Raw genomic sequence first — 26,446 nt, forward strand, 5'->3', positions numbered from 1 at the left:
GGAGTGATTTGTGGCCATTTACGTAGCACCTGTCGGGACCTGCTGCTTAGCTCATCTGGAGCTGTTTGATTGCAGTGAAAATTTCCTCTAAGAAGAGATTTTCTTTGAAAAGCTTTTCCACTAGCAGTGGATAATTTCAGATGGGTTAAGTAACATAAAACCTTTTCTGGGAAGTGGCACAAGTAACTTAGAGCATGCAATTGCTTGTTGGCAGAGAAAAAGGGTCCTCTGTTTCTTCACGTACCCCCTAGCAAATACAGGTTTGTGTAAAAAGGCTGGAGCACGTCTGGGATTTGATCTTAGTGTGTGAAGTTGAGGTGGGCTGGCTAGACCCAGCTGTTGTGGAAATGAGAATGCATTTTGCTTGTTTGCCAGGTGGGAAGAAGTCTGTACCTCAGGCAGGACAGAGGCAGGATCTGCGGGGAATCAGAAGTTTGTCACCCCCAGAACAGTTTTTACAGTGATATTTAGGTCCCTTGTTCCCTGTTCCACTGACCGTTGTCCTTCAGTGTGGTCCACACTGATTACAATCTGTGGGCAGGATTTGCATCTGTTGCATCCTTGGGAGTAACACAAGCAAAGGGTGACTGCTGACCGAAGGGCTGCTGCATACTGAGGAGGCAGCAAAGGCTTTTATGAGCAAAAATGCAGCAGGATGATAAAGTGGCTGTCTAGCCATTTGTCCCCTAAGGATGTATATCCCTGATTGCAAGAGGCTGGGAAGGTGTAACTAGGGGAAAAGCCCACTTAATTAATCTGCTTCTTATCTACTCCAGAGTGCTGTCACACATGTGATGTAGGGTGAGCAAACTCTCGCTCTGCCTTACCATGGCTCGGCTGACACTGAACGGGTGTGAATGGGGGCTGGAGCCCTTTCACCCAGCCTTTGGCTGCCCGACGTGTTTCAGCGTGGGACGTTCACGTTGGTGTTCCAGGGCAGCCACCCCTCGTCCCTGGCTGCAGGCGCAGATGTGCAGCTCCCTGTGCATTGTGGTGAGCGTGGGATGAGAGTCTCTGGTGTCCTCCCAGACCGTGACCCCGCTGCTGCTGGCCTTGCCTAGCCTGGTGGGCTGGCGGCAGGGGGCAGGAGGTTGCTGAACCCAGTGTTAGCCCGTGGTGAGATTCCCTGTGCCACGCAGTCTTCCAGCTCCTTGTGCTCCTTCTGCACAAGCTGTTTGCCTCTTCTGAGTTCGGGAGGATGTCCCCGTTGTCCACTTCTGCCTTGGCGCTTGCACGAGCTGCTCCACCTGCCCCAGCATGTGCAGGCAGCTGCCACGACCCCGTGCCGAGCAGAGCAGAGATCTCTCTCTCTCATCGGAGCAGGTTGCCATGGCAATGCACAGTCTGCTGTGCTCTGGGTCTCCAGGAGCCAGAAATGATGGTGCTTTTGCAACATTGAGGTAAACATCGCTCTTTTCCCTTATATAGTGCATCCACCCCTGGCAAGAGCGCCGGCTGCCATTGGTGCCGGCCTCCCCTCGCCCCCTGCGCGGGGGAGAGCGGCTCCAGGCACCGGGAGCGCGCCTGACCCGCAGAGCCCGGCTCCGTGGGTTGGAGCGGTGCCTCCGGCGTGCGTGGGCCGTGGCAGTGGCCTTCCTGTCGCCGGGCGGTGTGGGGTTCCCACTGGGGAGGAGCGGGGTACCGCTCGGGAGCGGCATTGCTCGCGGGGTCAGCTGCCGGAGCGTGTGGTTTGCTTGCAGAGGGATATCGCTACAGCTCTCCTGGATGCCGAGGGGGCACATGGGTCCCCAGGTGCTTGCTCACAGCTCTCCCACTGGTTTGCACTGGTCACCTTGGGAAGGTCACCTCTTTCTCCCTAAGCCCCTCTCAGAGTGTGAAAATGGTCTTGCTCTCTCTTGCCCTGTGGGAAGGCACACCAAGGACTCTGGCTGATGACTGCAAATGCTTAGAGTTGTGGGAATTTGCTGGAGCATATCTCTGGGGCTTGCCAGAACTTCGTTATGGTGCTGTGGGCTTTCACTCATTTCTCCAGTGCTTTGGGAATCCATCGGTGTTTCTCACATCCAGAAGCCTGTAGCTGGCAGGTGACTGAAGACTCTTTTTATGGTGTCCTTTGTTATTGCAGGCAGTAATGAGCATGGCAGGCTGTTGCAGGCAGGGAAGTGTGGCTGTGTGAACTGAAAATGAATCTCTTGCTTGATCTGCTGGCATTTGTTCCAGCATCTTTCTCTCCACCTCTCTCCCTCTCACTGTTGGTGTGTGTATGAAGGGGGAGTTGATGCTGGAGAGGGGAGTGGAGCAGGGGAGGAGTTTCTATCAGCCTCCTCTTCTTTTTCTTTTTTTTTTTTTTTTTTTTTCCTTTCCCTGTCCAGTGACGTGAGCAATGCCTGGAACAATCAGGCTGGCTCCAAACAGTGTGCCTGAAGATGCTGGAGAAAACAGCCTAGTGCGCTTTAAGCAAACACTGATTGCTTGAGCCTGGGCTCTCCAGACGTAACCTTTTCCAGTTCCTCTGCAGGGGATTGGGAAGTGCCATTAGCTTTCTTCTCCCCCATCCTATACGCTCACTTTTGGAAATGATCGGAGTTAACAGTGTTCAGAGCACCAGCAAAGTCCGGGTGAGAGCCACAGGTTCGGTGAAATACTCCCGAGAAGAATCTCTCTGGCGGCAGTCCCATCGGTCAAAATCTATGAAAATCTCCAACTCCTCTGAGTTTTCTACTAAAGAAAGCAAGGTAAATACCTAAATATTCATAGTGTTTCTCTTTGCTAGGAGTGGAGGTGGTGGTATTGAAAAGGTTACGCTCTGTAGGAATTAAGGGCTCTGGATGATCTGCAGTGATCACAGAATTGCTGTCAGGTCAGAAAAAAAATCTCTAGTCTTGAGGAGAGACTTGAAGGTGAAAAAGGTCTGATGTGTGATAGTGATCGGGTCTTAGAGGAATGCCCTGTCACTGAGCTTGGTGCAATAGTAAACAGTGAAAACTTGCTAGTGAGGATGCTAATCGGAGCTCTGCTCTTGGGAAAGGTGCCGGAGTTGGCAAGTGATGTCCTTGGGATTATCTGTTTAATGGGAATGATCTTCCATAGAAAAATAGTTTTTGCTCCTTCTCTACAGCTCTGTGGTTTAGTAGGTGTGGGTGCTAGGTAAAAATATCGTCTCACTTGCATGCATGATTAAATATTGACATCACATATTTATTAGGAAGGCATCACTTGTGCATTTATAGGAGTACAGTAGTGTATTGTAGCAGTCGGTAGCACAGGCTATGCCCAGCTGCTACAGTGGCTGTGTGCAGCATCTTCTCACCCAGCCCAGCCCAGTTGTTCGGTTCCTAGGCAAACAACCCCCACTCCATGCAGTATCGCTTCTTTCCTCATTCCTCACTCCTGCTCAATAACTGAGAGGCACCTGGGAACCCCCGGCAAGAGCTTTAATAGCTGTCTCCCTCCCAAAGGTGCTCCATGTCTCCAAGGGTTAGATGAACTTTATGCAGGGACTGAATATGCCTCTGTTTTCATTCCTGCTGCAAATTGATTCTGCCTTGGGATTAGAAGGTATAACCATTTGCAAAGGTGTGTTGAATGAGGCTGAAATATTTCAGAGCATCAACCAAAGGCATTTAACCACGTCTTGTATCTGTGTGCATGCAAACAAGGAGGCACATGCATGGATCTTCCTGTACTGTCCCTTTCCTAAATCTCGTATCTGTCCTGAGAGAAACCTTCTCCACTATGGTGAAAAGATCCCAATGCTGCACAGTAGTTCCTAGCACATCACTTTCTGCTGGCTTACAGGTTGTATGGTATTTCAGAGCCTCAGCTGCAGAGCTTTAATCACAGAGTAATGCAAATAGAAATAAATTAAGTATTTTATTCAGTCTAGTTCCAGGAACCTCTGTTTTGAGGGCCTTATTGACCATAACTAAGAAATAGTGTACTGCTAAGGTTGTGGCAGAGAAATAGCGTGGCCATCGTTCCTGGGCTGTTGCTGATGCAGTATCTGCTACTCCAGCAAATGCCAAAGTAAAGGCTGCATCTTGCAGGTGCTCTGGGACTTGCTCTTGTGATCACTTTCACCCTAGGCATGGGAATAATTGCATGGTATTTGGTGGAAGGATTTATGTACAAAAAGTCTCTACATATGGCGGAAACTTGGGTCTTTTGACATTCGGTCAGTCAATCTCTGTTCCCTCTCCCGGGCTTTGTGTCCGCTGTGTACGCATGGTGTCATGTCCTCAGGGCTGGGACTTCCTCCCAGGGATGGTGTCTGACACAGTTAGTTAGCTACTGCAGTAATAAATGCTCTGGGTTTATCCCTTTGTGGGATTCACATTTCTGCCTCCGGAGTGCTGTAGGTTGTTGTGTGAGAGATACCCACTTCTCCTCCTGCCTAGCTCACTAAGCTGGGAAGCATACTGCAGCTTTGTTTTTGTTTGTAGTGCTGTTCCCTTATTTCATACGAAGATATTTGTGTCTGTGGAGCATCTAAGACCTGTAAAAGCTGTGTTATGGAGGGCTGAGAAGATCCCTACCTACTCATCAGTGACGCCTGCCCAGTTGACAAGATGACAAACGGCTCTGCCACTGATTGGTCTTGCGATTTTGGGCAGCCTTGTTCTTTCCATATGTCTGTTCCCTCTTCTGTTCTTTGTCTGTCCATCTATTTTGCGAAGATGTCACTGATTTAGAGAACTGATTGATATTTGAGCTTTAGCTCTTCTGTTGTGTTGGTGGAAGAGACCTGGAAGTTGTTGCCAATGTGTAGCGTTGCAAAGGAGGTCTTTTTATCAGTGTAAGTCTGTGCGTACATGCTTGTACATCACCTCTGACAATATGTCTCCAGTTCTAGGCTGGGCTTTCTGGACAGTGGTGTCATCTAGATCCCTTTGGTCTCAAGCAGGGCTTGATTTGTAGACTTGTCCTCTTCCATATTTCTGCGGATGTGTTTCCCCCTTTGTGTCTGGACTGCCTTGTATTTTGTCTGCTCCCCATACAAAGTAATTACAATGCTCAAGGCCTGTTTCTGTGACTGTTTCAGTTGACTTAGGGTGGGAGACGTTTGACCCATTTGCGCCTCAGAAACACACTCCTCTGATACTTTGCACTTACGTGACTCAGCCTATTTTGCTGAGCTAGAGTGTATTATATATCCTCACGCTCTAGCCAGTATGAACAAGGCACCAACATGGTGCCTGCACATGAGGTCTGCCTGCTGCCAGCGTTAAAGAAGCTAGGTAGCCCGAGGACCCATCATCTCCTTGAAAAACATCAGGTAGTGCTTCTGCGCACACGTATATACACACGTACGTATACAGGCTCCACTAGGTGATGCATCCCCGGTGTGTATTACAGGCAGGTGTCACAGCCTCAGGCCAGCAGGAGAACCTGTGAAAAGGATACTGTGAATTGATGTGCTGTTGTTTTTGGGAGAGTAGGCTCAAACCCAGGCTGCGTGCAAGGTGAGCCAGAGGACCTTAGGATCATCCGTGTGACCCAGCGTGCTCAGCAGTCTCTCCTCCTGGCAGACTCTGTTTTCCTGCAGCCATGGACTGAATTGCAGAGTGCCTGTGCCTGTCCTGCCTGCAAATGCACAGGGCCAATAAAACAATTTCTGAAATAGGCTGTGTAGGTGCTCCACTATCAAGAAACGCTTCTCTAGCCTTTTCTCTGTTCACCCATAATAATTCAGTATGCTGCCTTTACCAGTAACACTGATGAAACATTCCAGCAAGTACAGAACAAATCTTTTCTAGCAACCCTCATGTATCAATTTTACAGAGAAAGCGTTTCTTGTGTGGCATTAATTTTCTTGGCTCTTGGGAGCCCCAGCTAACCATCCTTTTCTGTTTTATGATGATATATCTGGCACAATCTTTCCTTCCTTTTTTCTTTCTCCCCCTCCCCCCCCCCCTTCTCCATACAAACCAGATTTTTTAACAGAGGAGTTTCTCTTAGAAATGTTCTCCTCCAGTTGGTGACGCACTTGAAATTCCCTGGGTGAAATGATCTCCTTTCCTTCCCTCTAAAACATTCCTATCAACCCTATCTCCACCCACACCAAAACAACATTCATCGGTTCCATATGCTGCTGAACAGCTCTGTGCTGTTTTATGAATAATGTATGCCGGCTTGTTAGAAGAACGTTTGTTGTACAAACCAGTGGAATTTAAAATTGAGAGTGATATCAGCAGACATGCCATGCCGTGCACTAACCCACAGGCTTCTTGGGGTACTACTCTGGCATCCTTGCTGCATCCTTGTCAGAAGGGGGAAAACGCGTGAGACATCGGGGACATGTGGGCTTTGAGCCTGGCAAAAGGAGCTACAGGCACCCAGTGATCCTCGCAGTGATCCGTGCACAAGGAGAGGAGAAAATCTCAAGATCTGGATTTTGGGGAAGGGTGGCAAATAGGAGGTGGTGAAGTAGTGTTGATCTGTATGCAAGCAACAGTTATGGGGGAGGGTCAATCTTCAGGTAATCACCTAAACAGCAGACTGGAAGTGGTGTATAGCAATGTGTTGCACCCCATCCAAACCTGGCAGAAGGCAATGACACAGAGACACAGCTCGGTCCAAAGGATGGCACATTAACACCGATCGGGACTGCATGCAGACACCAGTGATGTCTGGTATCTGTTGCCTCTGTAACCTGTTTCATTATTGTAGGGTTCTGCGACTTCTGTTGGTTTTCTTCCCTCCAATAAACCAGGTATGGTGGGAGGCGGGGCTGGTGCCTGGCTCACTGCTGTGGTCCCAGGGGCAGAACTGATGGACCGGTGCTGAGTGAGTGGGGGAGATGCTGAACTTCTGACTGCAAAGACTGAGCACGTCTTTGCCCAGAGGTGTGACTGGGACTTCTTTGGCTGCCTGGGATCAACTGTGCCGCTACCAGCTGGAGCTGAAGAAGAAACGTCCCTAGGCAGGGCTTCTTCTGACAGTGGCTGCAGGGGAGGGTGGCAGGGACCTGGGTCAGTAGACCACAAGCGCATCCCTGTCCTGGGGGCTGCAAAAGCCACCCAGCATATCTCCTGTATTGGTCAGATGGTCATTCCCCCACCGACGACTTCAGAAATCAGGGTGGAACTGGGTGTGAGCAGAGAGCCTGGGAAACAAAAAATGGAGAAAACAGCCTGGGTCATCCCTGCTGAGTCTCTGAACTCGGTTTTAGTTTTGCCTGTTTACCTGCTCACAGCAGGCATTTCTGGCTCCCTCCCTTTTGTGCATGGAGCAGGTATAAGAAATACCTGCGGTGTATTCCTTTCCCTCTTGGCAGGCTTTTCTGGATGGGCTAGTATGTACAGAAAGTCAGTAGTCTGCTTCAAGAGCCAGCCGCATGTTGCCTTTGGAGGGAAGGGCTCACACAGTGCCCCAGGACACTGCTGTCCAGGCTTTGGGGACCCTGTGCCTGCTTGTTACCTAGATGATTTACCGAGATGAGTAACTGGGTAATTCCTTACGTCTTTGTCCCTGTGTGCACACCTGGTTGTGCCTTTCTTTTGTTCACTGCTTCTGCCTGCAGAGGCTGAGTCACAGCATAGCCGGCTGTCGGCAGGTGCCGAGAGCAGCCTGCTTAAATGAGTCCAATGGTTCATGCATGTGAAAAGGTTTTGAGGGAGGTGAGGATGGTGAGTGACCTTTTTTTCTTGGCAGGTTTGTAAAATAAACAGGAGTTTTCAGAAGCACTCCCTGCATAGTTTTGCTTCTCTTTCCAATTGGAATAAAAGTACCAACTGGTGAGGGCTTGTGAAAATCTGGATTTTTAGTTGACCTACCTGCTGACCAAAGGGAAAATGGGGATGGAATTCAGCAGCTTCTTACAGACTTATAGGCTTCCACTTAAAAAAGAAAGTGTAAGTAAGTTTCTTGCCCAGTGTATTAACAAATACAAACAAATCCCACAAATATATAACAAATCCCATTGTTTTTTTATACTGCAGTCTGCTAAGGGTCAAATTGGATCTGTAGGAAACATGACTGGAGTTAAAACAAGGAAGGTGTCTAGGATGTTGCCTGCTATTCTGTTTTATCCAGCAGTTAATTTTTTTTTATTCTCCCTTCAAAACTGCATTTGTTTCTCCAGGGAGCTTAGACCAGTGCTGGGCCTGAGGTGTGGCGGACCCAGAGATCAGCAGTTCTTAGAAAAGGGAAAGCTGTAAGGAGTAGTTTCTTGCGGTCTGGGTAATAGAGCTTAAGAGTTGAAGCAGTGAAGCTGGATACTGCTGAGTGGTCGGTAGCTGGGGGTTTGGATCCTGCCTACAGGATCCTTGGGTGCCAAAAGAGATAGAAAGTCTCCCTCCTTTCCAAGTGGTATTGGTGCAGCATGGAAGATGAGACCTGTGCAGTATTCGTTCTGGCATTCCCTGCTGTGGTCCAGCCTCCAGTTTCCTGGCTTAGATAGCGAATTTGCCAAGCGCTTCCCAGGCTAGCAGGTAAGAAGCTGTGATTGTTGTCAAACTGTACGAGTGCTTTAAATCAGAGCTTTTTTTTTTTTTTTTTTTGCCAGAGAGAAAACATGAGTTAATATAGTCTGTCCTTGCAGCTAGTTAAGTATGGCAAAAGTCATGTCCCCGCCATAATCTCTGATCAGCTTTGTTGCAATTTAGTGAAGCATTTAAGTGCTTGTCTCCAAGTTTGTTTGATTTAATCATACTCTGGAGAAATGTCTGCTGAAAGGAGCTGCTGTCTGAATCAGGGCCTTGGGAAACAGCCATGAAATAAATGATAGAGCAGGTGCTGGGCTGTACAACTCTGCTACTGGTCACAAAACATGGGAGGAGGAAGTCTTCCTTCTCCAGACCATGCTAGAGCCCAGTAGACATGAGGAAAATGTTCAAGCGTAAATTTCTTTGGAGAAGGAATGTAAAGCAGCTCTAGAAGGCTGGTGAGTATGTCAGTGAGTGCACAGCCTGGCAGCAGTCTCTGCCAGAGAGGTGGGTTGGGGGGCAGGCGTGAGAACTCATGCATCTCCATCCCTTGAGAGCTCTACTCACTGAGATCTCACTGAACATGCTTGGTAGACGCACCAAACATGCTCTGTATACAGCTGCCCAGGCTGTGGATACTCTCTAGGGTTTTCTCTTTTATTTTTGTAAATAGCAGAGACCTTCTGAGAGGCTATATTTGATGCTCTATGGGGGACACTGTGTCCTTCGTCAGACGTATGCCATATGACTGGGTTGGTGTCTGTTACTCCCTAAAGAAGGAAGATGGAGTCTGGCTCATTAGTAAAGATCGGGACAAACACATGTCACTTTCCACAAGGCAAAAGCCTGGGGCGTTTGTTGTTCCCGCATCAATCTGGAGTGCTGTTTTTGTATGTCCTGCTCTTTGGCTGCAGTGATCCCTAGAGACTTCCTTAGCAGCAAAATCCCATAAAAAGCTGCACAGTACAGGTGTTCATTTTCAGAGGTCGTGACCCAATCTTGTAGGCATTTGGGCCAGAGAGCAGCAAAAGGCATTTCTGATACCCCAGGCCAGGTTTTTGCTACATTTCAAAAGCTCATCCAACCAGCTGGGGAAAAAAATGCTGCTTCTGAAAAAATGGGGAGGCAACTGGGGAAAAAATGCAGCCTCTTTGCCTTATATGTGGAAGTAGTTTTCTGGCTCAAAATGTAAGAGAATATTTTAATCATAGCAGGAAGAAAAAGACAAGTCTTATTAGAGGGGGGCTTTGGCCAAATCATTAGAAACATAGTGGCTTCTAGCAGAAAATATTGGGTGACCCCAGGGAATCAGTGTCAGCATCAGCTTGTGCAGAAAAATGGAGGTGCATCTAATTCTGCTGGACTGCTGGCTGCGTGGTAGGAGAAATGTCAGCCCTTTCTTTTGCTTTCCTCCTGCAGGGTGGTCTTGAAATCTCTTGATAGCTCTCACCTGAAAATTAAGCAAAGTGCCTATGAACTGCCAGCAATGCCCTTTCCTTCACCTTTATCTGGCTGTTTGCCTTTGGATCAGAGATCCTTATACAAGTTTCAAGAAAATAGGATAAATAGAAATAGACAGTGAAAACTCCAGAGTTGGAAATACTTCATCATATTGCTGTGAGTAGTGCAGCAAGCCCTGTTAGCGGTGGGGACCTCTGTCTGCTAGCTCACTGTAAGTAGGATGTGGGATAATTCCTCCTGGTGGTCATATCTGTTCTGTTGCTCTGAGAAACCTACTTTTATGGTACACTGTGACTGAAAGTTGCTGCATGTGTAGCATTAGCGTGAGGCGAGTTGTACCAATATGTTTGACCTGCTTGTGTATGGTTCAGTCGAGCCAGATTTTCACAGAGCTGAATACTAAGGATCTTCAAATAGACCATGCAAGATTCGGAAAGGAGCCAGTGGATCACAGGATGAGCAGTGGGATATGCTCATGGGATTCTCGTTGCAAGTTCAGCTGTGGCATATGCACAAGACTAGTTTCAACTCTTCAGTTTTCTATATTATTTTTGTTTTGGGTCAGAGTTAAGGCTATTTAAATGCTAATGTTTCTGTTGAGCGTGTCATAGCTATTATAGTATGTGATTTTCAGGCTTGTTCATACTTGATGTGCTACTTTTTGGTAATCATGTGCATCAACAGTTCTTCTACACGTTAACATATTTTGAGGCTGTGTAGGAGTTATGTGCCAGAGGGAGTAAATCTAGCTATGTATATAAGGTAAATTACAAATGTGGATTATAAGTGCGAGAATCAGGGACATTCCATACCAAAATACTTCACTTGAGTCAAGTGGCCTATTTGAAGAACTCCATTAGCTTGTAGTAATAGCAGGCATTTATCCATTGTATGCATCAGCTACTGGAGGGCTGAAATCAGACACACTTATCCAAGTGATGTACCTACTCCCTCTCAAAAGAAATCCATCCCAACTGTCTGGTATCCACCGAGGCTTAAGTCAGCCTCCAGACCCTTTTCTTTGCAGGCTGGTATCAACAACAGAATTGTGACCTTTGGTGTCAAACCTACTGGAATCTTTACTATGAATTGAAAGAGCAATGGTGTTAGCAGGCAGCAGTCCAAGACATGGATCTTCAAGCGTGAAAGCTACTTATCATTCATTTTCTGTTTTGTACTGAGAAAAGGAATGTGTTTATGTTTGGGTGTGTGATTGGGGAAGCATTCAGGTGTCTGTGAGGCTCAGGGGCTTTGGATAGCTATTCTGGCATAGTTTTACAGGTAAGCCCATATGGTGAAATCTTGGCCCCTTTAAAGTCAGTGACAAAAAAAATCTCACTGACTATCAGGAATTAAATTGGACCTTGAATTTCAAGGCTGTAGTCTTGTGGCTTTTGCAAATTTAACAGGGTTATTTTAAAGAAATCCAAATCACAAAACCACAAAACCTGCTTGAGAAAATGACTGTAATCTCAAACCCTGCATTCTGGTATTTTTTCCTTTTATGAGATTTATGCTCAAGACTTTTGAGTTGCCATGAGCAGATATGGTACTTCCTTGATCAGAGACAGCTCACTTGCTGGTATTAGTTAGGTAATTTTCCTCAGCATATTAATGTATGTGTAGAAGGGGTCAGACAATAATCCCATCTCATTTCTCTCCCTTTTCAGGCCCTCTACAATTCAATCAAGAATGAGAAGCTGGAATGGGCAGTGTAAGTATACTGCGTAGAAATTAGGAGTTTAAAAATAGTACCTGTGTAGTAGTCTGTTTATACATCCTATGTCACCATCTGAGTGGGCTCCAAAGCCGGTAGAAGATAGCCGGTGCACATAATGAGTTTGCTTTTCTCTTAATGAATGACCTGGCAATACTGCCTCATCTGTTTCTCTAGCAAGGGGAGTTGTTAATGATAGGAGCCAACTGCATTTGTAAGGAAAGAGGACGTTTCATTTAGGAGGAAACTTCAGCCTGAAAAGAGAGAAATTAAATCCTCCATTGTTCTATGACTGCATAAATAAAACAGAAGTTGACTTCTCCCTTTATCTTTCAGTACATTGTGTCAGAACCACTGAATAGAAACACACGTCTTGGATTGAGTTTCCTGCTGTTGGTTTATTGTCTTGGTTTGTCTCCTGATTAACTATGGATAACTTGACAACGACCTAATATGAAAGATGATAAATTGGACAAAGTCTGATATCCCCTGTCCTTAGCTGCTTTTGACAGGCTAACACTTGTTAACTACGGAAATACTGCAGACAAGAAAGAGCTTCAATTTCTGATTGTGTTAAATTGACGTTTCTCTGTGCTTAGGTTTTATGTGGTCTAGGTATGCCAGCAAAGACTAGAAGGGTCTGCTTTAGATTTTGCCGCTTGCAGAACAGCGGATTTTGGTGTAAAATAAAAGAATCATGTCTTTTATCTATTTTGGTTGTATAAGATGTTTACCTGTGTGGATTTACATATCTGAAACCTCACCTTCTTGAGAGCAAATATATGTCTGGGATGCATGCTCCTGCAACTTTTGTGCTAGAAGTCCTACCAACTGCCGTAGGTCTTGCAGGCCCATTGGCTTCTGATCTTCCTTGGTTTAAGTTCATCATCTGCAAATTAATTTCTTGTCAGGGTGTGCATACTCACTTACAAGGGCTGCTGGTCCCAACTGGGATGGCAGCCCCTGTTCAGAAGTGTATCAGATAATGTCAGAGTAGAGAGGAAGGTGTGCTGGTAAGGGGAATCACCAAGAATTGCCATCTCTGATGAGCCTCATAAGAAGCATGGCAGGAGACATTTTCCCAGACTGTGTCTTGGACTTGGAGTATGCTGTGTGAATCTTACATGTCACAAGACTAGAGCTGTTTGCAAGACTCTCTCTCACAGGTACTTTAGACCCAGCAGAATCTATTATGTGACTTTCTCGATGTCAGAATTTTCCTCCAGCTCTTGGCAAGAGACCATACCATGTCTAATACATTTGGGCAGCCTCCAGGTGGGAACTGGCTCATGCCTGGCTGTGCTCCCATGAGCTTCAGTCAAGGTGATTTATGAAATAGCATGCTCCTGTATAGGTAGTAACTGCTTCGGCATTTACGTAGTCCAGTCCATATCCCTTGCTAATGAATTGTTTGTGGAAAAATTGCAAGCAAGCTGGGAAAGGGAGAAATCAGAATCCTCCTTAAATAAGGCTTTGGGATGTGGGTGTAAAGCCACGTTCTCCCAGCAGAATTCTCAAAGTGGCCGATTGTCCATTCCAATCTGAAACTCAGACAGATAGCTGGGACTGATGTGACAATTACTTTCCACGCTATGAGACAAAGCTCATTCTGGGCATACTTGTGCCTTTATCTTTAGGGCTGAGAGTGCTGGCTGGAAGAGGGACCGTGAAGATGTCTCTCTCACTTTTACAGAGATGTGTGGTTGGTGTAAATTAATCGCCCCGAGGAGCCCTAGGACTGCCTGAGCTAGAGGGAGGAGGCACATTACTCTCATGCTCTGATGTTGTGATCTGCAGAGAAAGTTGGGTAGGAAGGGGACATGGTCAGTTTTGCTGTGATGGGACTGAGGAAGATCCTGTCTCCTTTCCAGAGAGTATCCCTTTGCTTCCCTGATGCAGTTGGCAGGGAAAGAAGTGGGAGGTAAGGCAACAGTGGAAATAGGGCTGCAAAACCCAGCATAAGCTCCCTCGCGATGCTGGCGTGTTGAAGGAAGGCCTTTCCTCCAACCAGTATCCCTTTGAGGATCTAAGACTCTCTCTTATGAGCCTAGCAACAGTTTAAGAGCTTCTCTGGCAGTACATTATTTGGTGGATTAATGACTGCCAATAAGTCCATAGGCAGGGGAAGGTAACAGCAATACATAAGATGGGGGAAGACTGCTACATGATCCTTATCTTACTAGTTGTGAGCTAAGTTTTTCATCATCCTAAATAGTTTGCTGTCCATTTCCAGTAGAATTACAGTCTGATCCAAAGCCCACAGAAAGAAAAGGCTACCATTGATTCCAATTTTGTAGTCAAGAGAAGTGGCACCTTAATCAGCAGATGTACTTCAGAGACTGTCAGTAGGAGTATTCATTTATCCTTTATGAACAGAGAAGCACAAGTGCAGCTCTGGAAGAGAGAATTGCATTGCAGTTCTTTTTCTGCAGTAGTTCCAGGTTAAAGTTCTCCCAAAGGTTAAAAGCAAATCACATACCATGATCTGTAAAATAAACAGATCTGACCTCGAATTTACCCTGAACTGGTGAATGTGGGTTCCTGAATATACACTCCTACTCCTCACTGCACCCCCTAAATTTTTTGGTTAACTTTTCACAATAGAACTGCCAGAAAACGTTCTGCCATTTACTTGGTGTGCCATTTACTTTGCTTGCCGTTTCCTCTTGCCTCTTGTTGTTCAGTGTCCTGGGAGAACAGCAGTATGGGAAAACTAACAATCAGAAATACAATTATTCTGTCTTTTGTCCCATTCCGTGTTTCCTCTCTACTGCTTACAGTTCTAGACCTCTCCCGTCTGTTGGACTGTAGTTCATTTCTTTGAACGGCAAATGAAGCACTAAGTAGTGATCGGACCTCACTGAAGTCATGGCAGAAATTACTACCGACTGCAGTGAAACCACATACTGTTTCATCCAGTTGGTCCAATGCATCCTGTTTTCAGTGTGCTGAGGTCACTGGAACCACCCCAGGAGTGCATGTAGACCTAATAATTGTGTCACAATTTCTCATGTTGCTTAAATTTCCCTGCGGGACTTGATATTTCCATGAGATTTTTTCCTACCTGAATGATAAACTCTTGTTCTTCTACCCTGACACCACCCGTAACATGAAATGGATTCAAGATCCTGTGAACGTGAGGGGTAAGATTAAAAGAGTTGGGTTTGTTTAGGTGGAAAAGGGAGCACTGAGGAGAGAGACCTGAGTGTGTTTTTTTCAGTGTGTAAATGCTGTCACAGAGGAGAAGGGTGTGAATTATTCTTCGCGCTCATTGTGAATGGGCTTAAATTTGAAACAAGGGAAGTTTAGGTTAAACATTAAAAAAAGCTTTCTAGCAATAAGCCTTTTAAACGAGGGCATAGGTTTGCCTGGAAGAGTTATGGAAGTGCTTTCACTGGAGGTTTTTGTGAACTGGTTATTCCATCCAAAATGGGTTAGGAGGAGTGGATCCAGCCTTAGAGGTAAAGAGATGGATTAGCTGACCTCTTAACATCCCTTCAGTCCCATCGTCTGTAATATTATGGCCCAGGTTTTATAGATATTTCTCATCCTTTGGCTTTTGCAGTAATCATTGTCAGCTTTAGGCTGAAGAAGAAAAACTAATTTGATTTCAGAGGCGCCAGGGCTAAATATGTCTTGTGTGCATGATGTCTACATGGAAATGTGCTGGTGAACATTAATTGCTCTCATTGTTTGTAATATTTTGTCTGCTTCCTGTTGAAGGTGATAGGAGTAATAAAATCATCATCTTAAAATAGGCTGAATGGTGATCTAGAATTAACATATGAAATCCCAAAGTGGTGCTTACAAAACTGCAAAAAACAAATGGCTGCATTTGAGCCAGTTGTGTCCTGAAAGCTTTCTCTCAGCAGGACGGTGTAGTTTTCAGAAGAATCACTTGGTTTTTGACTAGTTGATGATACAGTTTTCTTTCCAGAGAAGTTTAGACATGGACACAGGATATTCTTTTTTGTTTTTCTGGACTGCACTGAAAAATCCTCTCCTTCCAGCCAAACCAAAATAGGTCTTTGAGACAGTGATGGTGAGAAAGGGCCACTGCCAAGTCCTTTCTCCGTTTCCTGCGGCAAACTGTGACACTGAGACTGGGGTGGTTATAAAGACGTCTGCGCTGAAGCTCACCTTTTTCTAGGTCAAATCCAGAAATCTCTCCCCATTATAATTAACTGTTTGTCTCCCAAGTTCTAGGATGTTTCCTGTTTGCAACTTCATGGTTAGTTTTGGAGAGAGGTCAGGTAGTAATCACCTGGCTCTCCTTTCTTCTCTCCTCCCTTTGGGAAAGATGCCAAAATTTCTCTCCACTGGTTTCCCAAGTCGATTTCCTAATATAGATGCTATCAGTTCCACAGATTCATATAATTATACGTTACAAACCTGAATATTTTTTTTAAATGCCAGTTTTTAAATGGATAAACCCAGCCTTTTGCCATGTCATGTGAGTTTTCTACTTGAAAAAATGTAGAGACAAAGCAGACTTTTAAAAATGAAGGGCTTGACCCTGTCTTTCCAGCTTAGTGACTGCAAATGTTTCCAAGGCAGAGCCTCAAATCAGACCGTAGAGCATACAGAAGTGTTTTTGTTACTGAGAGAACTGATGGTGGTTTTCTCCCAGAAGACAAAAATGGAACTTTCTTGTATAGGTTTTTTTTGGGGGAGAGACAAAAATGTATTTCTTCACCAAAATGGCAACATCTGCATTTTTGCATGTGTTTCAAATCTGCGTGTTGAAGAATAAGAGGCAAACTTTCTGGTTGTCAGTGATCATGCATTTGGGAAGGAAAACATTGCTGTTTCAATGCTGTGTCTTCAAGTGATAGAGCAAGCAGATTCTGGCTTTGGTGTGCTGGTTCTCATGGGCAGCCGGTGCCCTGGTTACTGCTCTGTATGTAGGTCCTTTTCCAAAGAGACAAGCTAAGGGAGGTGGAACTGAAGCTCCTTGTTTTGGGAAACCTTGCAAATATCATGTGGGACCTACAAGAGGGTTCACAGCTATCAGCCCCTTTCAGTCGTCAGAGGGGGCTCACCAGAGGAATCACTTCCAGACCCAGAGCCAGGAATGATCTCACTCTGCTGATCAAAGGCACAAAATCTTTTAAGACTTCTGCAAACCTAAGTGGACCCTCACGATGATCTTTTGCTACTGAAATGTGTGTTGGAACCAACGTGGGTTTTTTTCCCCAAAGGCACAAGGATTGTGCTATTTCCTGTACCAGATGGAAAGGAGAGGCACCGAGCCTGTCCCTGGCAAGGACCTGAGCTCTGCCTGTGTGACACTAGATCCATTACCCTGAATGTACCTGCACAGAGACACCACCCACTGACTCTTACCCCCTCATCACTGGAGGCCTTCACACTGGGGATGTTACAGGACATGAATCATCTGTGAGAGCCATCTGAGGGTGAGGAAGTAGTTGCACCCCCCACAGGCTAGGGTTTCAGGCAAAGATCAGTTTTCAAGTGTATGTATCCACAGGCCAGCTGAATTTTCTGCAGGTCTTCCTTCTTGCAACTGTACCATAAAGACTGGTGAGGGAGTAAGCTCAAATTGTTACATCCTTGATAAAGCCTGTCCAGGACCTATCTATTCAGCGAGCTTTGGAGGGTACGTAAGCAAAGGCTAATACCTGAACTGTTTGGCTACTTTGAAACTCCTCCCACTCATCCTGCTTTCTTCTTATGCTTGACCTCTGAAGCAACGTGGAGTATTTGAAGAAGTGCGTCCCAGATCCCCTGGTTTTATTTCCACTGGTGTTTCATATTCAAGATCAGAGAGAGGTAGAGGCTCCTTTTAGTTCTATTTTCTCAGCTGCTCATCCATATCTTGTTCTCTGTAATGAGTCCCCCTTGCCCCTCGTTCCCTTCATTGCCTCCTACGGGCTGGCTCATGCATCTTGTCAGAGCACACAGCTCTCACAAGTGCCTGAAGCTTCTGAGTCTCAAGGATGTCCCATTTTCAATGACAGATTGAAGGACCAATTAAAGATTTGTTCAATGCTACCAGTAGTCATGACAGCAGATGGCACTTTGTCCTTGCCTGCCCTGTGTACATTTGTCTTTTGAAGAATTCCTGTTTAATAGCTGCCCCAGAGATGCTGAGTTTGACAGCGCTGCCCCCAGCACTAGTGGTGTCCAGGATCCCCAGGACTGCTCATCACAACACCTGTGGCTGCTTCGATAAGGGCACTGGTACGTTCCCACAGGACAGTTGATCAGTATAAGATAATTCGCTCCCATAGCTCCAAAGGAGATAGCTTATTCCAAAAAAATGCTAAGCCATTTGCTGCAGTAGGTCTCCGCTGACAAGGAGAAATCCACTGTGTCCTTGGCTGAGATCCCAGAATTCACAAGGTACTTCTGTGTGACAAATCAGCCTGAGTGCTTGTGCCCTACGAGAGATTTTAGTCTGGATTAGGTACCACAGACTTGTATTGAGAGAATTTGCTCCTGGAATGGACACGTATCTAAGAAACATGTGTCACGCAATGGTCCAGACTTGCCAGCAGCTAGTAAGTGTGGTACACACAGGAAGGGTGGGGACAAATAAAATTGTCAGAAATTCCTACACTTTTTCAGTTGGGAGAGGGCTTCAACCAAAGCAGGCATGAAGAAATCCTTATTGCTTTGACCAACAAAAAGTTTTTTGCAGATCTCTCTGTTCTGCAGTGGGAAAACACGTATCAATAGGCTGAAAGATGCAAGGACTGCTCTCCCTTGCAGGAATCAGGTCTGCAGGTAAAAGTTTTGTTCCTCTTAATCAGGAGACCTTGCAAGACAACACCATGATGGTATGGTGCACCACCTTGGTTATGTCTCTACAACTGAATCAAATGCCTGGCACCTTTGTATGACTCTCAGGCCGAATGTTGATGTGTGGCATCCGTATCCATACTGTTGAAAAGTCTTACCCTCCAAAAGAAGATGCTTGCCTCTAAACTGCCTGTTAGGGTGGTCCTTGACTGTGCTGATTCCTAGACGGTGTCTAGAAATTGTTTGGGAGCGTGCTGGGCTGAGACCATGCCAAGCACAAAGTAATATGAAGTGATCAAAGTCAAATGCCTGGGAACATTCCTTGGCACTGCTGAGTTCACTAATATAGCCTCCCTGTCTTTGGATTCGGTTTCCTTGTTGTGAAACCAGCTTATTATCCTTGTATCTCCTCAGAATAAGTTATTCAACAGAAGACCATTTCAGCAGAGATCAGGATAACACAGGTTGTCGCTCTAGCCTGCAGTTCCTGGAGGACATTTCTTTGGATGGTCATTCCCATAAGCAGACATGGTTGCATTGTGCCCCAAAAGGAGCTTTTGGACTGACATATGCCTTGCTAATCCTCCTCTGATACACGCCTTTGAACGCATGCATGTGATTGGAAGGTCTGCCTGAGCTTGCTCTCTCTGGTGATCATCTAGGTCCAGCGCGATGCAGCAGCTTGAAGTCTCCCCCCGCTTTTAGCCATCATTACACTCAAGTGATAATGATTTTTATTTAATCAGATGCTGATCTTAGGAGAACCACTGCTGCCATGACTTTCCAGTGACAGCCTTCATCCTCCCTGACACACCTTTCCCAGTCACCTGGAGGGGAATGTGTGGGGACTTCACAGGACACAGGGCTGCTCTGTAATCTGACACTAACTGTGGTTCCTCCAGATACACCATCCACCCAGATTCAGTGGCCTGTTCTCTAAAAACCATCATCCTACTCTTGTGATGGACACCCTTTGTTTTCTAGGTTGCCTGGTCCTTTTTGCCTTTGGCTGTGACGAGCAAAAAGGCATTTATTAGTCAGGCAATGCTTGTGACTTGCTGTAGTGCATTGCATTGTTGTCCCCAAGAGCTGTGTTGAATACATAGCCCTAATAAGCAACATTTTGAGCAGCATTTTGTTTCTAAAATACAGATAACATAATTCACCTAGTGTAGTTTTTATTTTTAAATTACTACTTTTATGCTAGTCTCCAGAGGAAAATAAAGAAAAGGAGGTAGAGTCTGTGTTTCATATGCTAAGTTAAGGGGTAAGCCACAGTGATCTGTAGTAATCTAATTCTTTTCATCTACGTGTGAACTCATGAAGAAATTGGAGATTTTTCAGGAGAGCCCAGCAGGCAAATATTGCCCATTTTAGCACTCAAATACGTGGAATTAAAAATAGGTGAAGCTGGAGGACACAGAACACTCTTGAAATCCTGCCTTTTCAGACTGTAAGAGGGAAACAGGCTTTTTTGAAAATCTGGCTCCTGTGTCCTGTGCTGGTGAAGTAGGTGAATTGAAGCTTTGGTATAATCCAGCTATGTTTTGGTACATGTCTAGGTTTCCCTCTAAATAGGGCACCCTATAAAGAGAGAGGTGTGTTTTGACAAGAAGCGTGCAAGAATTACTGAAATAAAACTTTGCTGGTCAGTCCCTCATTCATGCTCGGTTTTCACTGCTTTTTAAGGGATGAAGAAGAGAAAAAAAAGTCTCACTCAGATGGTACAGATGAAAAGGATAATGGGAGCCAGACGAAGGCTGTCAGTCGAATTGGCAACTCAAATAACCCGTTCCTGGACATCCCTCATGACCCCAATGCTGCTGTGTATAAAACTGGATTTCTGGCTCGGAAAAGCCACGCGGATATGGATGGAAAGAAAAGTGAGTATCTTTCACTCTTAACGTCTCATTTTCTTGTTATCTCTGCACAGTGCCACTTACGATGAGCCCATGTGCTTCTCAAGGCAAATAGTGCTGCTTTATTAAGGGAAATTGCAGCAATAACAAACAATGTAGCAATTGGATTATCACACTCTCACTATTAGGCCAGGATTTACAATGTTCAGTCCCATTTGCAGCAGCTCTAGCACATGAGCATAATGAGTAATGTGATGCAGCAAAGCAGTGTGAATCTTTCATGCTAAAAGAAAATGAATCTCATGGTTTACAGAAGAGAAAACAATTTCAAGTGAATTACAGTAGCTGTTCTGTAGTAGTTTGGTAATTCTCCTTTTCCTTATGTGACATCAAATTGTTTCAAATATCCCCTCCCCTCTGGGTCTGTGTTTTAAAGAAAGGCTGTTCTTTAGCTCTACATGGAAGATGCTGTAACCCTTCCCTTCCCTACTTTCCCAGCCTTGGGTCACATACCCAATGAAGTTCAGCAGCTTTTGGTAACAGCCAGATTTATGCCATGCAGTTCCTCCCTGACCTTTCTTTGTAAGAATCCTGCTGTGTCTCTTACTTACTTTAATTATCCCCTTTCTTTCGTGTCCTACTTCTGTTTGTGGTGCACTAATTATTGAAGGCTTCTGATTCGCCTGTGTGTGTTTTGTTTTTTGGACATCTTCATTTGTTTGTTTTCTATTGATATTCTTGGAAACAGCGGAGGCTACTCAGAGCATCTGTATTTTCCCCAATCATTGCTGATGATCACCTACTCATGGTTCGTGCTATTGGGTTGAATCCTGAAGGCAAAGTCTGACTTTGTGACGGGTTTCCAGTAACTGCAACTCTCTCCTAGCTGGGCTAAGCTCTTTGGTGTTTGCATGTTTTGCTAGTATATTTTAGAAGGTGCAATTGGAGGTCAGTGTTTTCAAGCTGGAGGCTGACAGCTGGACAACTAAATCGAAATGGAGGTGTTGAAATCAAACTGACCTCATTCTTTGTGATGACTGGATGCTCTGAATAGGTTCCTCTTTATTAAACTTCTGTTTATTTAACCTTATTAAATAATTGTATCTAGTCGCCTTTATTAAATTATTTCTTTAATTATAAGTAATCAGAATTGCTCATTATTCAGCACACGGGATGTTGGCATTTTGGGGATAATCCTTTTATGAGTAATGTAATTAGGGCCATGTTTTCAGAAGTTTCTGCACATCTTAGAGGTCCGTCTCTCATTGTCATGCAGCTCTTGAAAAAGTTACATTCTGACTTTCCAGTAGCAAACAAAATGAAACTTTTTTTTAAAGTTAGTTAGACCTTTATATATTTCATTTCCTAATGGAGTTGTTGCAGGGCAGAGATCAGCTTGTGTGGGATTGCTAATGAAGTGATATGCACACTATATGTATTTTTTCAGGAAAGGAGTATTGAGGGCTAAAGCACTTAGGCAGTCTAGAGGAGAAGGACTTAACAGGGGCCAGTGGCTGAAAGCTGAACCGAACAAATGCCAATTAGAAATAAGGCCCGTCGTGTGAGATGAGAATGATTAACCTCTGGAGCAAGGCACTAATAACCTCTTCACCATCGCTTGCTGTCTTCAGATCAGAACGGGATGCCTTTCTGAGGGTGACGCTTTAGTCGTGCACGGGCTATTAATTTCAGTATAGAGGCAAATGGATGCTGGTCAGTGGTGCGTGCTTGGTGGCAAGTGAGCTTAGATGCAGGCTTCTGGTCTCTGGCATTGTGACCATACAGCCTGTGCCTTCTGTCCCTCTATTGCAGCTGAATTTCAAACTGGAGCCTTTGTGCTGAATCTCCCGCTTCTTTTTTTTTTTTTCCTTTTCTTTCTTTTTTCCCCCCACTGCTTGTTTTGAGGAATTTGTGGGCTGGGTATGTTGTCTCTGTTACATTCTTCAACCTCTGACTGACTTTAGGGTTCTTGAGGGGTGATTTTTTTTTTTTTCCTTAGGATTTTGTTTGTCTTCCCTCTCCTTTCTCTTCTTTGACTTCTGCTGTGGCTGCAGGAAGAGGGGAAGGGACCAAGAAGCCATCTGACTACTCAGTGCCAGCTTGGGTGTGCAGCAGCAGCAAGGATGCTCTTGAGAGGCACTGCTTTCTGAGCAGTGTCCCGTTGGTCCTGAGCAGTGCCTGCCAGCCTGCTGTGGCTTGGAGAAAGGGTGTTTCCTTCTGAAAACTCTGCCACAGCACAGAGCTTAGACCTAGCTGTGTAGGGGCAGTGTCCACCTACCTGCAAGAGCGCAGAGACTGGATCTCTCTGGCCTGCTTTCTCTATTGCTGCTTTTGCCTTCTGATCCAGTCCAGGGCTGTCGTCAGGGTTGTTTTATTACTCTCTCACACAGCAGGTATGTGCAGGCACTGTGCTGAGTTGCATTGTCCTTTGAGAAGGAGAGTACAAAGGAGGTTTAACGCAGGACTAATGTAGCTCTCCTGTTGCCTAGACAAAGTGTAAAAATGGTTCCGAGTTAAATGGGTTTTCATTTGTTTTCTTTGCAGCTCCCCGGGGAAAGCGAGGCTGGAAAACCTTTTATGCTGTGCTGAAGGGAACAGTCCTGTACTTGCAGAAGGTAGGGGAAATCACTGTCTTTTGGAAACTAATTAAAGAGGGATAAAGCAGCAGGCATCCTCTCCACTCTCACTGCCCACCTCCAGGCTCCTTGACCTTCAACACGCAGCGTAGCTGCTCTCTCTGCCCCCCACCCTGTTTACACACACATTCAGGCATGAATCCTTTCATTGACACCCTCCCCCTTTTCACACTTTCAAGTTCAGTTCCATTGTCCCCATCCACATGTGCACCCTATCAATTCCAGTTTATACCATTGCTGTCACTACTGACTGAAAAACTAGCCAGCTTCACCGCCAAAGACAGCATCATCCTTCTGTGTCTTTCACTCATTCCTCTAGGCTGCTTTTAACATTGCATTTCATACATATGACTTCCCCTCCTGTAAGGATGTCCTCCTTTCCCATCTTTTCATAGCATATTTTGCTGCAATGCCTGCAAGACCAGCTGCTAAACAATTGAACGGCAACTTGGCCTTGGTAGGAATATGCAGCTTCTGCTCCATAGGACAATTGAAGGATACATTTTTTCCCCTCAAACCAAGATGAGACACTGGTTTCTAACAAACTTTGCTCCCTCACAGTAAGAAGTCTAAAAAAAATGTCAGCTGAAACCCTTCAAGACTTTTGGTGCAAGCTTAAATATATTGTAGCACAGTTTTAACTATTCTCTTGCAACACGAAATGGAACGTATGAGTGAGAACTGTCAAAATCAAATGAATGGTAGAACCTAAGTAGATTGTTAAGACTTTTTGCCCCCCAGCATAGGTGAAATATTCATGAAATAGGTGGTGTTTGTCCAGACTGCCGTCTCTTGTAGAAGTATGCTCCTTTGAAAGCCTTTTTACATTTCCACTGTGTTTTGCAACTATCAGGCGCACAAGTTCAAGTGCATACTGCTGTTTCCTTCTCCCCTGCTGTGGCTTTCTGAAGTTGTTGGTTTCATTGGAGCCAACCTGGGTAGTCTCTGAGAAGAGAGTGAGTGGTTTGGATCAAATTTGTACAGCATGAGGTTTACAAGGTGGATACGCTGGGTGCAGTACCTTTTTGAGAGGGCTGAAATCCTGAAACAGACAAAACAATCTGAAGTCAGGAGGGAAGATTTGGGCTGAAAGTTGGATGTGACATGCTCAAAGCCAGTGCAAGAGACTAGAACCAAGTCTGCAGAATCACAGCTGAGCCCTCCCTCTGGTCCCCTTGCTGGTAGCAGGTTCAGATTTTACTAAAGTGGCCTTCATGGCAGGTTTGTACTTGCCCTTTCCTGGGTGAAATGGAGTCACCTGCTTTGATTCCTGAAATAAGTCATCTTTAGTGTTCACCTGAAAAGACTGCATGGTTCCCTAAGAAGTAGGAAGGCTCCTTGTCCATGACACATTAATTAATTTCTTATTTGATCTTTGAGGGGGGATTAAGAAGCTTTCAAGGGGAAGAAATGGAGATGCTGTCTATTTTAGAGTCCTAATTAAATACTGTTATGAGTATCACTGGCATATTAGTTTAAAATGCTTTCTGTTTGACAAAATTTAGAGATGCTGATGTAGCATGCAAATTTACTACAGAATGTTGCTCTCCCCACTCTCACCCTCCATTTGGAGAGCAAGAGAGTAATTTCACATCTGACTGCATCTTTGCAGAATGAAATGCATTGCTGGAGTTCTTGTTCTTATTTGTTTGTTATTTGTGTGTCTTGCACTTGTCACAACACTTCAATTCAGTGATTACAGGGTGTTTACTCCGCAAAGCTGCACTCTCCCACTTGGTCCTGAAGACACTTGCGCTGAAGCCATCTTACGGTAGCACAGTGACAAGCAAGACTTTTATTTTAGTGCCATAAAAGGTTGATAGAGGGTCCTGATGGGAAGTGACTCATTCCCAGAGTGATGGGGCAGCTGTGAGCCTCCCCAGGGTGCCTCTAGCCCCTGCTCAGCCACAGCGCCTCATGCTGCAGCTGTGAAACATCCTCTGATTTCTCTTCAGCTCCAGAAGGTCCGCAGGGCTTTGCTTCAGCCTTGAAATAAACTTTGCTGTGTTATGGACGAGGTATCACCGAAGTTGAGGGTGCCATGGTTTTACAATACACAGCTAGACCAAGCCATATAGTAAAAGTTGCTTAGCTGTTGTTTCCTTTTGCAATACACGAGGAGACTGAAATTATCCTCATTTCAGAAAGTTCACCAGCATTTTAGAACAGCTTGATTTCTTTGTAGAAATGCATAGCTCTGGCAGTAGTCATGGGCAAAGGATTTCCTTGCCTCTGTTTGCCTTCTCTCCTGATTATGGAGTGCTGTAGGGCAGGGTGCATTCACATGTGCACACACACATTTTCTCTCTTTCTCTCATTATCTGTATATTATCTATATATCTGTGGAGGTAACATCTGTGATGATGGTTTTATTGCACTGAGTGCTATTCAAGCAGGGAAGAGAGAAATCTCACTGTTCTCAGTGCTGTATGCACACAAACACATGTACAGACCTCTGCACTATTGCTTTCTGTGTTTGTCTGTAACTGAGCTGCTCCCTCAAGACACTACTGTAATATAAATATTAATTGTTTGTAGCAGCTGTGATTCCCCCAGTGGGCAGTGTGGTCCCAATTCTACTGTCATTCTGTTTGCATACCAGTCCAGTTCTCCTTGTTTTGATGTCAAAATCCATGTATGAGAGTGGTTTGTAAATGGTGGTCACTTGAGATTTACTGGGGAGTTTATCTGGGCAGTCTTGTCTCTGTGCCCACATTTTTTTTTTTTTTTCCATTGGAACTGTTCCAGTGCTAATTCCTGTGCTGCATATTGTTTTATTTTTAAATGAGTGATTTAAGAGAGATGGTTTCTGAATTAGTGAGCACAGAGGCCACTGGAGGGGCTCAGTGGAAGCGTTCACAATTAGCCAACTAAACATGCCTGCACAGTATTATATAAAATGAGAGGTTTGACGTGTTTGGGATGTTGGCCCTGTCTCTGGGCATCCTCAGGCCAAGGTTAATTTCCTGCCCTCTGTTCATAGCGAGAGGAAATTGCAAAGTAGGGGCTTGACAGAATGTCTGTTCACTAGACTGACATGGGGTGTGATGTGCATACAGAAGAGAGGTTTATAAAGAGAGGACATAAGGCTGACCTCGCTTCCTTGCTAGAAATTGCTTCTGGGCAAGCGGTGCAGGACATGGACCTTCGTGTTTTGTTCGGACTCTTCTGTGAGGTTTGCAACATCTTCGCTCTCTGATGTGGCACTTTATAATCTTGCGGGCTTTCAGGTATTATTATATAACTTTTCTCAGATGTGTTTCCTCTATTAAAATATATAAAAAAAAGAGAGAAAGGCCAGAATGATGTAAAGTGTTCAGTGACAAGGCTTTCTGAAAGAGAATTTTGCAGCCGTCACAAGCAACTGAGCAGAGATACCCACCCACGGTAGATTGACTGATAAAAAGCCAAATGCCATTCTCTGGTCTATCAAAAACGGATTTAGAAACATGCTGACTCCGGGTCAGCAGGATGTGGGAAAGTCATTCTCCAGGAGTCTGAAAAAGATGAATTCAGCATGTCGTCGTGTTGTGTGCAGCACTCACATCGGCCTTCAGTTGATAGAGAGGTCACAGTTCCTTTCTGGCTCCTTGTATATTTCTTGCCACTGTCTTGGTCTAA

General features: G+C 45.1%; 1 protein-coding gene across 7 annotated transcripts in view; it reads left to right on the plus strand.

Annotated features, from left to right (window-relative positions):
- Nucleotides 1-26,446, plus strand: part of PSD3 (pleckstrin and Sec7 domain containing 3) — a 113,271-nt gene that overhangs the window by 64,070 nt on the left and 22,755 nt on the right. For 6 of the 7 annotated variants that reach the window (XM_082337180.1, XM_082337181.1, XM_082337179.1 and 3 more), the window contains 3 exons: nucleotides 11,519-11,562; nucleotides 20,020-20,213; nucleotides 22,734-22,804. In XM_082337180.1, coding sequence (XP_082193306.1) covers nucleotides 11,519-11,562; nucleotides 20,020-20,213; nucleotides 22,734-22,804 — 309 coding nt within the window. Of the gene's footprint in view, nucleotides 1-11,518; nucleotides 11,563-11,901; nucleotides 11,955-20,019; nucleotides 20,214-22,733; nucleotides 22,805-26,446 lie in introns of those variants that run through there. The other variant, XM_082337183.1, reaches the window with a different exon arrangement.

Source organism: Platalea leucorodia, assembly GCF_965183815.1.
Source record: "Platalea leucorodia genome assembly, chromosome: Z".
In the NCBI taxonomy this organism is placed as follows: domain Eukaryota; kingdom Metazoa; phylum Chordata; class Aves; order Pelecaniformes; family Threskiornithidae; genus Platalea; species Platalea leucorodia.